Source organism: Triticum dicoccoides, chromosome 6A (genome assembly GCF_002162155.2).
Source record: "Triticum dicoccoides isolate Atlit2015 ecotype Zavitan chromosome 6A, WEW_v2.0, whole genome shotgun sequence".
Taxonomy (NCBI): domain Eukaryota; kingdom Viridiplantae; phylum Streptophyta; class Magnoliopsida; order Poales; family Poaceae; genus Triticum; species Triticum dicoccoides.
This window is the reverse complement of record NC_041390.1, coordinates 546,988,696-547,003,683: the sequence shown is the minus strand read 5'-3', so window position 1 is coordinate 547,003,683 and position 14,988 is coordinate 546,988,696. Positions and strand designations below refer to the sequence as shown.

General features: G+C 48.5%; 2 protein-coding genes across 2 annotated transcripts; one reads left to right on the top strand and one right to left on the bottom strand.

The window, feature by feature from the left end:
* The first annotated feature begins 1,210 nt into the window (after window positions 1-1,210).
* LOC119317824 (type I inositol polyphosphate 5-phosphatase 5-like) lies at window positions 1,211-4,000 on the top strand. The gene is made up of 8 exons (XM_037592318.1): window positions 1,211-1,550; window positions 1,641-1,736; window positions 1,832-1,916; window positions 2,012-2,116; window positions 2,213-3,034; window positions 3,130-3,238; window positions 3,350-3,498; window positions 3,609-4,000. Exons 1-8 carry the CDS (start codon window positions 1,346-1,348, stop codon window positions 3,829-3,831), a joined length of 1,794 nt encoding a protein of 597 aa, XP_037448215.1. The 5' UTR covers window positions 1,211-1,345; the 3' UTR covers window positions 3,832-4,000.
* A 126-nt stretch (window positions 4,001-4,126) lies between these two features.
* Window positions 4,127-8,237, bottom strand: LOC119317825 (phosphatidylinositol transfer protein 3-like). The gene is made up of 6 exons (XM_037592319.1): window positions 8,096-8,237; window positions 6,564-6,654; window positions 6,272-6,448; window positions 5,961-6,059; window positions 5,617-5,859; window positions 4,127-5,069 (listed from the first exon to the last, which is right to left on the bottom strand). Exons 2-6 carry the CDS (start codon window positions 6,633-6,635, stop codon window positions 4,449-4,451), a joined length of 1,212 nt encoding a protein of 403 aa, XP_037448216.1. The 5' UTR covers window positions 6,636-6,654; window positions 8,096-8,237; the 3' UTR covers window positions 4,127-4,448.
* Between the last annotated feature and the right edge of the window lie 6,751 nt (window positions 8,238-14,988).

Genomic DNA, 14,988 nt, shown 5'->3' with positions numbered 1-14,988 from the left:
GGTGGCGCACTTCGTCGGAGAAAAATTCCAATCGCGGACGGGGCTAGAGGGATGGCCGGGGGCGGCGGATAGACCGGCGGTGGGGGCGGTTCCGAGGAAGGCGGGGTGGTGAGGCGGTCGCGAGAGGCAGTGGTCGGCGGTTAGGCCGGCGGCACATTGGGCGGTCTAGGAGGGGAGGAAGAAGAAGGTCCAAGCGCCACAGGATCTTCATCCAACGGTCCACAAATCGACTGACCCTAACTGAGGAATTTAGTCGACTGATGTAGCCTCTCCAAAAAATCACATACAAAAAACAGCAAGAGGCCCAGAAGAAACCAAAGGGGGTGCACATCCATAGCTAGCATCGTAGGCTCCCTCCCAGAGCAAATCGACTTCTTCTCGTTTTCCTTCCCTAACCCTAGGTGGCTAGGACAAATTCTTCTATCCAAACTTCAGACGGCGAGCCCGTGGATTCGCCTTCCCTCTGCTTGCCGTTTTCGGCAGCCGGTGGTAGGGAGGAGAATCCCGGTGTCTCCGCTCCGGTTAGTAGTTTAGGTTGGGGCTTTCTATCCTCGGAGGTGCGGTGCTCGGGCGGATGGCGGCGCTACTTCTTCGAGTTTGTCTTCCGGGCTCTAAGACCCGACGAACACCACGCCTCACAAGCAGCCATGGTCCAGACACAAGCACCACCAGATCCAGATCGGGATCGGGGTCAAGGGCCCAGGCCGCAGCCGCCGCGGAGGTAGCACCACTGGACGGTGCCCTGCCCTCCACCCTCGCCAGAGGACCGAGCTAGTGTCGGAGCTCCGCCGCACCACGCCGCCAAGCCGCCGCCGAGGGAGAGAAAGGGACACGCCAGGGAGAGGCCCAGTCGCAGCCAGCACTGCCCGGGCTTTGCCCGACAGTGGCCCTCGGCGGCGGTGAGGGGGAAGGGAGGTTGGAGGGGGCCGGCGGCGGGGGAAGTTAGGGTTCCCCTGAGTCGCCTTAGAGACGGACGGAGGGACGGGGGGAGAAGGGTGTGTGTTGACAGCCAGCTATCTTAACTTTAATAATATATTCGGATCATTTTCGCAACAAAAAAAGAAAAAAAAACACCAGGCGCCCGTTCATTCATTTTTGAAGCCCCGGGCTACACGATTCCCTCCCCGCCACCCATTTTCGCCCCCACTTTGCCTCCTGCGCCCACCACTCCACATTTCGCTCTCGCCTTGTTGCCTGCCCTGCCGGGCTCCGTGGGGAGGGGGAGAAAAACAAGAGCTGCCGTTTTACGACAGAAGAGAGACAGGCGAGGCGCCCGTCCCGGACGAGGGTCCATGCATCACGCCGTCCCCTCCTTTTTACCGCGACCGCGACCGCCAGCGGCTGAATGTCAACCCACCACCACCACCACAGCCTCAGCAGCAATGCCGTCCCCCGCGACATCCCCAAGCCCGCCTCCGCCGACGAGCTCGCCAAGAATGGCAAGAAGAAGAAGTCCTTCATGTCCAACATCTTCCGCAAGAAGGGCCGCAGCGGCGCCGGCAGCTCCGACAAGCGCCCGCCCTCCCGCCGAGACCGGGACTTCCTCTTCGGTGCGTCGCCGTCGTCTTTTTTCAGCGCCGGAGGATCGCCGGTCGGCCTCCTCTGTTTCTGACGGTTGCGCGGTCTCCTTGCCATGGCAGATTTGGAAGAGAAATACGGCGAGAGGGAGAGGGCGGACGCCGCGGCGGCGGCGGAGTTCGTGGACGCGTCCCCCGCCGTCCGCAAGAGCGTCTCAGGTGAGCTCTCGTCGCCTTCGGGAGAAATGTGCGTATGCTCGTGGTGATCCATGGATCACATTGCGTTTCTTTTTTCCTTTGGTGTCATGTCACAGATCGGCATTGCGCGAAGCGGATCGAGAGCCTGACCCTGAGCTGCCTCGACTCGCCCAACAGAAACGTCGACACGCGGGAGTACAGGTAAAAAATAAGAGAAACATGATATTTTTTTTCGTCTGAACTTTTGGTCTGAAAGAAGCGGCTGATCTTGTCGAGATGATGGCATTGTGTTGCAGGGTGTTCGTGGGCACGTGGAACGTGGGCGGGAGGCCCCCTAACAGCAGCCTCAACCTAGAGGATTTTCTCCAGATAGAAGGGCTACCCGACATATACGTCCTAGGGTACGTACGTACAGGATCTCCCTGCAATTTTTCAATGAAATTATGATCGATGCTGCACATTTTTTCATATGAATTATGATCTATATGCGCATGCAGGTTCCAGGAGATCGTGCCGCTGAACGCGGGCAACGTGCTGGTGGTGGAGGACAACGAGCCGGCGGCCAAGTGGCTGGCGCTCATCTACCAGGCGCTCAACAAGCCCCAGCAGCAGCAGGCGCAGCAGGACCAGCCGTCCTCCGGCGACGAGCTGTCGCCGACGGAGTCCGTCGCCTCCTCCTCCTCCTCCCGGGCCCGCCCGTCCATCCCCAGGTCCTCCAGCAGCGGCACGCTCTTCTTCTCCAAGCCGACCCTCAAGGCGCTCAGCAAGAGCTACCGCGTCAACAGCGCGCTCGTCAAGACCTGCACCTGCATGGCCGACCCCTCCACCATGCACCGCCGCGCCAGGGAGATGCGGGACTTCATCTACCGCGTCGAGGCCTCCCCGTCCGCCGCCGACGACCCGGACCCCTCCTGCTCCTCTTCCTCCTCGTCGGCGATGACGACGCCCGCGGCACCCGAGGCCGGCGGCATCGGCGGCGGCGGCATGAGCTACTGCCTCATCGCCAGCAAGCAGATGGTGGGCATCTTCCTGTCGGTGTGGGTGCGGCGGGAGCTGGTGCAGAACATCGGCCACCTCCGGGTGGACTCGGTGGGGCGCGGCATCATGGGCCGCCTCGGCAACAAGGGCTGCATCGCCATGAGCATGACGCTGCACCAGACCAGCGTGTGCTTCGTGTGCAGCCACCTGGCCTCCGGCGAGAAGGACGGCGACGAGGTCCGCCGCAACTCCGACGTCGCCGAGATCCTCAAGAGCACCCAGTTCCCCCGCATCTGCAAGGTCCCCGGCCAGCGCATCCCCGAGAAGATCATCGACCACGAGTAAGCCAATCCCATCACCCACCCACAGCAAAATGAAACAAAATCATAGGCTCTGTTTGTGCTCGCTGATGTTGATTTCATCTGTAAAAATCCAGCCGGATCATATGGCTCGGGGACCTGAACTACCGGGTGGCGCTGAGCTACGACGAGACCAGGGTGCTGCTGGAGCAGAACGACTGGGACACCCTGCTGGAGAACGATCAGGTACCAAAATGGTGAACTGCATTTCAGATTTTTCAGATATGCTACAGTGGCAGCAGCCAAAAACCAAGCAGATTCTGCCGGCTGACAAGAAACCTATTTATCCATGGACAGCTGATGATCGAGAGGCAAGCAGGGAGGGTGTTCAAGGGGTGGAAGGAGGGCAAGATCTACTTCGCGCCGACGTACAAGTACAAGCTCAACTCCGACACCTACGCCGGCGAGACCACCAAGTCCAAGAGGAAAAGGAGAACACCCTCATGGTAGTTACCAGCAGAAAAAGAACTGTCGATGGATCTGAACCATGAAATTTTCAGGTCATTGCCAAACTCTGACGTAAGGTTAACCCCATCTCCATGTCATGTCGATGCAGGTGCGACCGGATACTGTGGCACGGCAAGGGGATAGAGCAGCTGCAGTACATCAGGGGGGAGCACCGGTTCTCCGACCACCGGCCCGTCTGCAGCGTCTTCGTGGTCGAGGCCGACGCCGACAACGGGAGCAGGATCAGGAAGGGCTACTCCACCCTCGACTCCAGGGTCCACTGCGAGTCGCCGTTGCCGATACCGCAGAGACACAGCTTCTACGACTTTTGACCTGTTATAGTGATCCTCTTTTGTCTATACTTCTATAGGTTACACAAGGATCAGAAATGTCTCTAGTGAGAGGAGGGGCTGAAAGTTCTTCAGCTTTCATGCCTAGTACTTTTTCTTGATGACTGAAATGTAAATGGTGGCTTCTAGCAGATATACAAGTTGTTGCCAACTCCTTGAGCTTTAACACTAGCTAGTACTCCCTGAGGAGTAAATAACAGTAGAAAGGGTTGAATAAGAAGACAGAAGTCCGGTCAATGCGAAGTAAACATCAACTTTGATGTGCTAAGTTAAGAAATGGCGGAAAGGCGATATTCAGATTTACCAAAAAAGGAGAGCAGGATATAGCATGCACTCCAATAGTTTTGAAAGAGCAATAGGCATACAAAAACTGAGGGTAGCAAAGTATTTTATCATTGTTACCGTTTGATAGGTTCATTTGTTGCCAAAAGGTTCTTCAAACAAGGTCACAAGGGGGCCGACTACAAAATAAGCCAGGCAACACTTCCCCCTTGTGTGTTAAAAGGGTTGTTATCACTTTTAATGTTCATCTGTTCGTGGGAATTCACTGTGGTGGGAGCTCATATCAACATTGGAATGTACTTGTCATGCTGATAGCTTCAAGGATCAGATGAACTGCCACTTTTGCCTGCTGATGCAATACCTTCCCCTCGCGAGCTTGTCAATTTTACAGTGCTTGATTCGGTCTCTGTTTCTTCTTTCTTTTCAGACCCAGTCTCTGTTTCTTCTTTCTTTTCAGAAACGGTCACAGTTTCTTCCTCCTTTACAGATTCAGTCGTATTTTCTCCCCTCTTCCCTGATGAAGTCTCGGTCTCTTCCCTCTCCTCAGATGCAGCCTCGGCATCTTCCTTCTCCGATGCAGTGTCTGTTTCTCCACTCTTTTCAGATGCAGCTTCTGTTTCCCCAATCATGTCAGATGCAGTCTCTTCAGTCTTCAAACCCGAGTCACATTGTTGAGACCCGTGGTTCTTCATGCGATATGGCTCTGCAGCAAGAGCCGAGTTCTCGGGGCTCCAGAATAATGGCATCTTTTTATCATCTTCTCTCATCCTTGCAGCATAATCATTTATGTTAAAAGTGACCGGGCTTCTACCGCCAAATGCGCATTCTAACTCATCCAGGTTGAAAAGGTCTTCCATTATCTTGTCAGTTTCAGGTCTATCCGAGTACACAAATTTGACCTTATTTTTCGTTTTTGGCTCAAGAAGGGGACTTGCCATCTGCATTCAGATGTAGTACTTAGTTCTGGAAACAGGTACCGATAGTTATAGATAACACTGGATGCTTCATTTAATTTTATATGATAATATGCTATAACTGTTACCTTTTGACAGAAACTCCACAAGACCAAAAAAAGAACATGAAGAAACAAATACGAGGTGTTTCGAATTTAACAAGAAAATTATAAGTACACATCTACCGTGACATCTTATATTGGAAGTCTACAAGCAAAGAGGAGAACAAACATATGCTTAGGTACTAGATATGGAACACATCATCCCTATGTTTCTGATTAAGTAACGCTGCGTGTGACATTGAGGTAGATTATTATAACCCAGCTTTTGCCTATTTTTCCGTTTGGCTAACCAACATTTTTCTGCTTTCATGTGTTTTTTTTGCGGATTATAAAATAAGGTTAAATAGATAAAAATACCGGATCTTTTTCTATTAACGCTGTGTATTTTTCCGTTTGGCTAACCAACACAGTTCAGCAACGGCAGCCTAAATAGATAAAAATAAGGTGGTTAAAGATTTTACAAATCATACCTTCCAAAAAGACTCAAAAAACTTGGGAGCATTATAAAGAATTGCCACACCCAATCTTTCAGGATAATGACCTTGTAAGACATCTGCTGTCAACTTTGTCACTAGAAGTGACACATTAGGCAAGCTGAAGCCAGCAAAATCAATCAGCCAAACCATCTGATCCTGTCCAGCTGGAAGATTTAGAATTGCATTCTCCATACAGTATACCAAATACCTGATCTGCCCTTTGGACTTCTTGGTATTCTGAAAATGAGCTACCAAAATTAGAGTGACAAAATAACACAATCTAATGTGCACACATATGCACATTTTGATACAAAAAGAAAAAAAGAGCATCATTAAACCTGGCATCCAGGCCGCATGACAAGAATACTCCGTCCACTCTTGTCGAAATAATCACTTCGGTAAATTTTACCAGTCATGGCTTCACCCGATATCTCATCCTGTATCACGAAATTTAAATTAATAATGTGTATCAAATACTACGCCATCAGACCTACTACAATAATGCATCAACTATTCAGCTGTTTCACAAAGCATACTACAAAGATCCAAAATGGTATAAGGCAAATCACTTGTACCACATGGATACATGACATGCTATTTATTTCGAGAAATATAGGTTTGCTTAAGTCAAAAGGTGGGGACGGCTCACCCAACGGATCTCATCCGGCTTATACTCTGAACGCCATTTCAAGGTTTTCATAAGCATTTTGGTAGCCTTCCTCACGTCCCAGTTCCTTGCTATCAGGTACCTCGCAATTGAACCATCTGAGCAGTATAGTGCAGATTTTCCAGATAGTTGTCCTAGAGCAGCTCTAACTTCACCAATCTAACAAGGAGGAATACAAAAATGAGAAGGAAAAAAAACTGTTTCCGCGCACAATAGGGTAAAGAATATGAGTCACATGTAAGCAAAATACTCAACCCAGGTGATATTGGATCACCTTGGACAGCTGCTGCTCATATAATGCTGCTTCTTTCGCATGGCCATTACTTGCACTGCTCTCTGAGCTCATAATTCTGTCTTGCTATTCCCTATCATAATACAACATGAATCACTTGTAAGAACTGTAAACTGAGTTGGAACAAAGAGAATGCCAGTATTTAGATGATCTGAGGAACAGTATAATGAAGATAAAAAAATTCTAGCAGATAGTGACTACGCTTAAAGGTTGCAGTTATGCTAGTTTGCACCCAATTTGCAATGACAAACCCATTGCCAAGCATATATATTACCCACCACTCACACCCACCCAAAAAAGTACAGTTCATACAGTATAATCTCGCTGGTAACTATGGCAGATAATACTCAGAAGCTAGCTAAGAAACTTATGGAGGGCCATACAGCAGGAGGTGATCTAGTATCCTTGAGTGTGCCTTGCACAGCAATTGAGAACATGGTGGTAAAGACTGGGTGAAGTGAAAGTGACAGAGGGAAATAGAGCATTCTGTTGGTCTCGTCTCCATAAAGCATAAGAGTTCATCGACGCCAACCAACTCATTTTTTTCTCAATTTATATGGTTCAATAGTCTGTACAAGTAGACCTGTAACTGAAAGAATGAGAAAGTTACTGAGGCTGGGGCATGTTTTCTTGTGCATGAAATTACTACTCCTGCAGTATGGAGCAATATTTGTGTGTATGTTTAAAACCTACATAGATCGTCTTTATCTTCTACTTGTATGTTAATCCAATCAGACAACCAAGGAATAGTATACAGAAAACATAACGGACAAGGATACAATGTTCACATCAGCCAGGAGATCTTGATGTTGAAGCTGTCGTGTCAGCTATGAACACTATCCAGTTAGTTATCCTGCAGGAGGCAGCAGAACAGCCCAGCAGCAAACAAGACTCCCAAATTCCCACTGCCGGCCAACAAAAACTACGAGTAGCCAGCAAGGAACCACTCCGGAACGGCAAAATTCAGAACATCAACTGAACAGGCTTATGCCCGAAAAAGGAAACAGATCAACAGGCAACCTCGAGTCCTCGACCCTCACCAGGAACCGTCCAGATCCCTCAACAATCTAGCTAAACCGTTTAAAGAGGGGGGATTGCGGAGCAGCCAAATTCCTGAAGCAACCTCCCCAATCTGGCTTGAAACCGCAGTAAACGAATACGGCCAAGAGCCAGAAAACCCCAGTTCTTCCTGCCTGCTCGGGACGGCGCCCGCCGCAAGAACCAAGGAACGCCGTCGAAATGGCACGCGTCCCAAGACGGCGGGGTTAGCTCCCCCGGAAACGCCGCCGCGGGCAGGAATGCAAGATCCCACCCAGCCACGCCTGGCCTCGAGCTAATAAGCCACGCGCGCCGGGACCAGGAGATCCCGCCAAGCCGAGAGCTTTCCGGCACATGCGGCAAATCGTCCGTCCGCCCAAAAAGGGCAAGCAATCTTTGTTCCGGAGAAACAAAAAGGGCGCTAAAAGCGAAACTGGTGCTCAATCGAAGCTGCCGGCGAGGTTCTCGGCGCTCACCTCGGCGACGGCGATGGCGACGGCGAGGCGGGGAAGGCGGAGCGCGCGAGGGTCGGTCGGGTCGGCCGAGTCGTCCTCTCCTCTCCTCTCCCACCACGCCTGGGAAGCGAAGACGCGAGTGGGACTAGTAGTCCTCGTTCGGTGAAGCCGAATCTGCTTCCCGTCGATACGTTCGGAAACGGAATAAATCGGACGGCTCACGCGCGGCTCGATCCCCTCGCGGTGGGCCATCGGACGGCCGGGCCCGCCCCGCGTGCTGGGCGGTGAACGGGACAGGCGGAAACGGAAAACTATTGGGCTTGTCGGGAGGCCGTGAGCTGTTTTCCCGTGTTGTTTACTGTGCTTGTTTGGCGCTGTGATCAGGGGATCGGATCGGATTGGGCGGTTAAGCGTTGAGGATAATGATATGAGAACATGCTACTGCCATGGTCCGTTTTTCTTGGAGGCAGTAGTAGAAACTAGCTATGCCCGCGCGGCGACACGCCGCGCCCCATCGATACATTACGTGTGTCGTGGTATTTTTATTTTGTGTGAGAATTTAGACAAAAACATACTTTTATGCACATATGTTTGTAGTCACGGAAACGAAAGTCATGCATTGAAGTAATTTGAAAAATATACATTTATCATCATCATATTTATATAGAAAGAAACACTCCAGAAATTTCGGAAGAAGCGGTGTCGAGAGTCTCAACACAACTACACCTTACGATTTTAGCGCGGGAGACAACTACGTGCATGGGAACATGTGGTCATATCATGCATCCATGCACACGTGGTTATATCATGCACCACGTTAGTTATCATGCAAAAGGTAGCAATGTAAGAAGCAAACCCACTGATCTCTACACCCATTAAGGGCATTTACAATGGGAGAGGGGCGCTTTTTGGGTGCTTAGAACATTATAAAAAAATTAATCAAGGAAGAAGCGCCGATGGAGAAGTCTGCCTACTGGAGCACTACCGTAGTCGGTTGAGGATCTGATGCGCTCGTTAGAAAGGATCACGTGAAAAAAAAAAGGAGGCCAGGCACCCGACGACTGGCTTGGCATCCATGCCAGCTAGAATCCTGGGAACGTTCAGGATTTTTACGAAACGACCAGCAATTGGAACCTAGCGCCTTATCTTAGCACCTGCATTGTAGATACCCTAAACGGCGAAACATGGATCACACATCAACAAACAATTGGCAATCCACCCAAGAAAATGTGCCCAACAAAATCCCTGAATAATTCAACATAGATTAGTCCAATGAACACAAACAGAAGTTCAAACACAAAAACCACTTCGAAAAAGCGAATCAAAGATAGACATATTCATCGAATGGTAAAATAAATTTTAGACAAACAAATACCATTTTGTGAATAATAACCAAATGGAGAAAACAGGCAGCACAAATAAAACAAACACAATGGTACGATATGTGATTTCAGTAAAAAAATGTAGAAGTTTTCACTAACCAAATAAAGCAATTGTATAATCAATTAACTAAATAGAGAGTCGAAGATAGACAGATTCATCGAGTGATAGAAGATTCATCAAGTGGTAGAATACAATTTTGACAGATAATTACATACCAATTTAAAATAATAGCAAAATGGGAAAATTGTGCAGCACAAGTAAAACAAATAAACTGGTTACAATTTCAATAAAAAAATGTTGGTAGAAGTTATTTCACTAACTAAATGAAGCAACTGTATAATCAATTAAGTGCAAATAGGCATTGAACAATCAGTTGTATCAAGTAATACTCCTATTATGAGAGAAATTGATACTTAGTGGAAGAGATCCATGAATGTTTACAGCAATCTACAAATCAGATTCAGACTTGGGGGGAAATTATGTCTAGAAACTACATTTTATACCAATTTATTTAAGGAAGACCATACGTGTCCAAGATTGTCTATTATCTAAGCACTAAGAAAGTTTGGAGCATGATTTTGCCGAGACCTCCACAGATGTCATTTCATCACAAAAATTAGCACGCATGTGAAAGATACATAAATGTTTGTTGCCAAAAAGTTTCAGATTTTTTTGATTTCTAAAAAGATTGATTTTACTGTAGCAAAGGGTGCATGTGAGCTCGAGCTCACATACTCCATGCCCCTATACACACACATACACACGTATATATAACTTCTAGAGTTGTAATCACACCAGGAATAAACAACAGCCACGTAACATGCCCATGTTTTTTTTCTTCAAAGAAGTGTCAGGATCGGAGCTCTGTCATTTCTATTAGGATGAGTGAGAAATAGTACATAATCAGACTACAGATACGGCAGGCTTTAGAAAGCACACGAAAAGCGGCACTGATTAAAAAATGATACTCCCTCCGTTCCAAAATATAGCGCGTCCTCGGTTTCCGTGCTTCAACTTTGACCATTAATTTAATCAACAAGACCGACTGCGGCGGGCGAAAAAATTATACCAATGAATTCGTATTCAAAAAAAGTTTTTAATTATATAATTTTTGATCCCGCCGCAGTCGGTCTCGTGGGTTAAATTTATGGTCAAAGTTGAACCTCGAAAAGCGTGGGCGCGCTATATTTTGGAACGGAGGGAGTATAGTCAAAACGACAACGACAAGAGAGGAAAGCACACAGAAGAAACAATGTCGTACGGACTGTTCCCCAGCCAGCAAAAAACACTAAACTTACCAAGCAAAAGTGTACGCTAGTTCAAAAAATTTGAAACAAAAATCTAGGCACACCACTCATTTCTACACAGCCATATACCAAAATAATACACGTGCCATATTCATATTTACCCATGGGTCATTTTCAGCCAAGTGGTTTAACCTTAGAGCAAAAACTTGGTTAGATATAGTGGTTTTGGTATGTGCGGTCTAGCCTACGAAGAATATTGTTGGTTTATCAACGGGGGTAAATATTAGAGTTACCCCTAAGTTTCAGCAGATTTTTTATTATTCAATTTATGCAAACTGTTGCAATTTTTACCCTTTTAATTTATTTATTTATTGCATTCTGACTAGTCGGCCCACATGTAAGTGTTGACTTGGATGCCATGTGGGTTGGTTAATTTGGCCAACCCGTTTTCTTTCGGCGCATCCGGTTTTTCTTTTCGGTTGTTTCAACGAGTCCAACCATTGCAATGGTGTTTTGCGGGCATACTATTGTTGTTGGTTGCCTCTTCCTCGCCTGCATGGGGTTGTTCATCTGCATGCTGGAGTAGCGGCGCTGCTGGTGTAGTAAGCCCATGCTCACGGGTGGACACGAAGCGGAGATATGTCAAGTGTGCGTTCAGCTCGGGAGTGACAGAGGACAAGAGAGGAAGATGGGAAGAGGTGAAACAGGAATAAAAAAGGGCTCACCACGAACATGCCAGGACGCCTTGCCGAGCTAGGGGGGCTAAAAAAACAATGACACCATTGTCAATGGAGGATATCGAAGCTGACCCTCATGCGGTCGTGGCTCGAGGAAGAAGGGCTGCTCAGGAACAGCTATAAGAGCTTCGTCACCACACTAAAAAGTCAATAAGGGGAGAACAAAGAGCGGGGACGTGACTGTAGCGATAGATCAATTGCCGTCCCAACAGGCCAGAGACGAGGAAGAAGAAATGGGTGATGGTGATATAGGGCTTCCCGAGTCGATTCCTCCGATGAAGTTGCTCCGTGGGCCAAGATGAAATCTCATAGACATGAAGGCGTTGATGTTGTCGTGTGCTCCAAGGCATGGATAGTGGCTGCCATGCTTGGGGCTCTAATTGTTATGGCCACATGAAAAAAGTTGGTACCGTTAGAACAGGAGCCCAACAAGCGTTTGGAGAAATAAACTAGCCCATTTGGCAAGCCAAGTCAATACTTACATGTGGGCCATGTTGGAAATATGCCCTAGAGGCAATAATAAAATAGTTATTATTATATTTCCTTGTTCATGATAATTGTCTATTGTTTATGCCATAATTGTATTAATCGGAAACCGTAATACATGTGTGAATACATAGACCACAACATGTCCCTAGTAAGTCTTTAGTCGACTAGCTCGTTGATCAATAAATGGTTATGGTTTTCTAACCATGGACAGTGGATGTCGTTGATAACGGGATCACATCATTAGGAGAATGATGTGATGGACAAGACCCAATCCTAAGCATAGCACAAGATCGTGTAATTCGTTTGCTAGAGTGTGACGCCCCCGATTCAATCGTACACTAATCATACACGCAAACATGTACGATCAAGATCAGGGACTCACGGGAAGATATCACAACACAACTCTACAAATAAAATAAGTCATACAAGCATCATAATACAAGCCAGGGCCTCGAGGGCTCGAATACAAGTGCTCGATCATAGACGAGTCAGTGGAAGCAACAATATCTGAGTACAGACATAAGTTAAACAAGTTTGCCTTAAGAAGGCTAGCACAAACTGGGATACAGATTGAAAGAGGCGCAGGCCTCCTGCCTGGGATCCTCCTAACTACTCCTGGTCGTCGTCAGCGGGCTGCACGTAGTAGTAGGCACCTCCAGTGTAGTAGGAATCATTGTCGGCGGTGGCGTCTGGCTCCAGGGCTCCAGCATCTGGTTGCGACAACCAGGTAGAAGGGAAAGGGGAAAAGAGGGAGAAAAGCAACCGTGAATACTCATCCAAAGTACTCGCAAGCAAGGAGCTACACTACATATGCATGGGTATATGTGTAAAGGGCCATATCGATGGACTGGACTGCAGAATGCCAGAATAAGAGGGGGATAGCTAATCCTGTCGAAGACTACGCTTCTGGCAGCCTCCGTCTTGCAGCATGTAGAAGAGAGTAGATTGAAGTCCTCCAAGTAGCATCTCCAAGTAGCATCTCCAAGTAGCATCTCCAGTAGCATCGCATAGCATAATCCTACCCGGCGATCCTCCCCTCGTCGCCCTGTGGAAAAGCGATCACCGGGTTGTCTGTGGAACTTGGAAGGGTGTGTTTTATTAAGTATCCGGTTCTAATTGTCATAAGGTCAAGGTACAACTCCAAGTCGTCCTGTTACCGAAGATCACGGCTATTCGAATAGATTAACTTCCCCGCAGGGGTGCACCAACTTACCCAACACGCTTGATCCCATTTGGCCGGACACACTTTCCTGGGTCATGCCCGGCCACGGAAGATCAACACGTCGCAGCCCCACCTAGGCACAACAGAGAGGTCAGCACGCCGGTCTAAACCTAAGCGCACAGGGTCTGGGCCCATCGCCCTTAGCACACCTGCACGTTGCGTACGCGGCCGGTGAGCAGACCTAGCAACTTCCATTAGAAAGGAAGTTGCGTTAACGCAGTCCAACCCGGCGCGCGCCACTCAGTCGCTGACGTCAAGAAGGCTTCGTCTGATACCACGACGCCGGGATACCCATAACTACTCTCGCGTAGATGGTTAGTGCGTATAGGCTCATAGCCAACTCAGATCAAATACCAAGATCTCGTTAAGCGTGTTAAATATCCGCGAACGCCGACCAGGGCCAGGCCCACCTGTCTCCTAGGTGGTCTCAACCTGCCCTGCCGCTCCGCCACAAAGTAACAGTCGGGGGCCGTCGGGAACCCAGGCCCACCTCTACCGGGATGGAGCCACCTGCCCCTTCAGCCCCCATCTCCGAACAGTATCACAGGTAATGTAACTGTGTGAAGTATATCGTATATGCCCGTGATCACCTCCCGAAGTGATCACGGCCCAGTAGTATAGCATGGCAGACGAACAAGAGTGTAGGGCCACTGATGGAACACTAGCATCCTATACTAAGCAGTATGATAGCAGGTAATGGTAACAACAGTAGTAGCAAGGACAGGCTATGCATCAGGATAGGAATAACGGAAAGCAGTAACATGCTACACTACTCTAATGCAAGCAGTATAGAGAAAAGAGTAGGCGATATCTGGTGATCAAAGGGGGGCTTGCTTGGTTGCTCTGGCAAGAGAGAGGGGTCGTCAACTCCGTAGTCGAACTGGGGCATCAGCATCGTCACGGGGTCTACCGAAGAGAAGAGGGGGGGGGGAGAAACAGTAAATACATAGCAAGCAAGTGCATAACAGGATAACAGGCAGAGCTAGACGTGTTCTAACCCGGTATGAGGTGATACCGGTGAAGGGGGAAACATCCGGGAAAATATCCCCGGTGTTTCGTGTTTTCGGACAGATGAACCAGAGGGGGAAAGTTGCGAGTTTGATATGTTAGGGGTGCGTGGCGGACGAACGGGCTGCGTATCCGGGTTCGTCTCGTCGTTCTGAGCAACTTTCATGTAGAAAGTATTTTCATCTGAGCTACCGTTTATTTTATATGATTTTCTAAAGTTTTAATCATTTTTAGAATTTATTTAACTATTTAATTCTAACATTATCCAGAATAGTGCACGCTGACGTCATCATGACGTCAGCATGACGCCAGCATGACGTCAGCAGTCAACAGGGAGTTGACTGGGTCAATCTAACGTGTGGGTCCCGCATGTCATACTCTATTTACTCTAATTAGGATTTAACTAATCTAATCACAGTTTAAATAACTCACAATAGTTAATTAGGTTAACTAAACAAGATTAATTAAGTTAATTAATTCACTAATTAATTGATTATTTATTTATTAATTTTATTAATTCATTTTTATTTTATTTCCTTTTTCTTTTCTTCTTTTTTTTAAACGTTCAGGGGCCGGGCCCCACATGTCTGTGGCCCATAGGGGCCTAGAGGGCGCGGGCGTCGGGGCACAGCCCGAACAGGGGCGCACCCGATCGGGCGTTGCGGGGCGGCGGTGTGGGGGTGAGGCCATCGGGCGCGACCGAGGCCGTCGGCACGCGTGCGGGCGCCGGGAATCGGCAGCGAGGGGCGGCGTCCGGGCGAAGGCCGCGACGCAGTGGGGGGAGGCGCATGAGGAGGCGATGGTGGCACGGCCACGGGTCACGAGCAG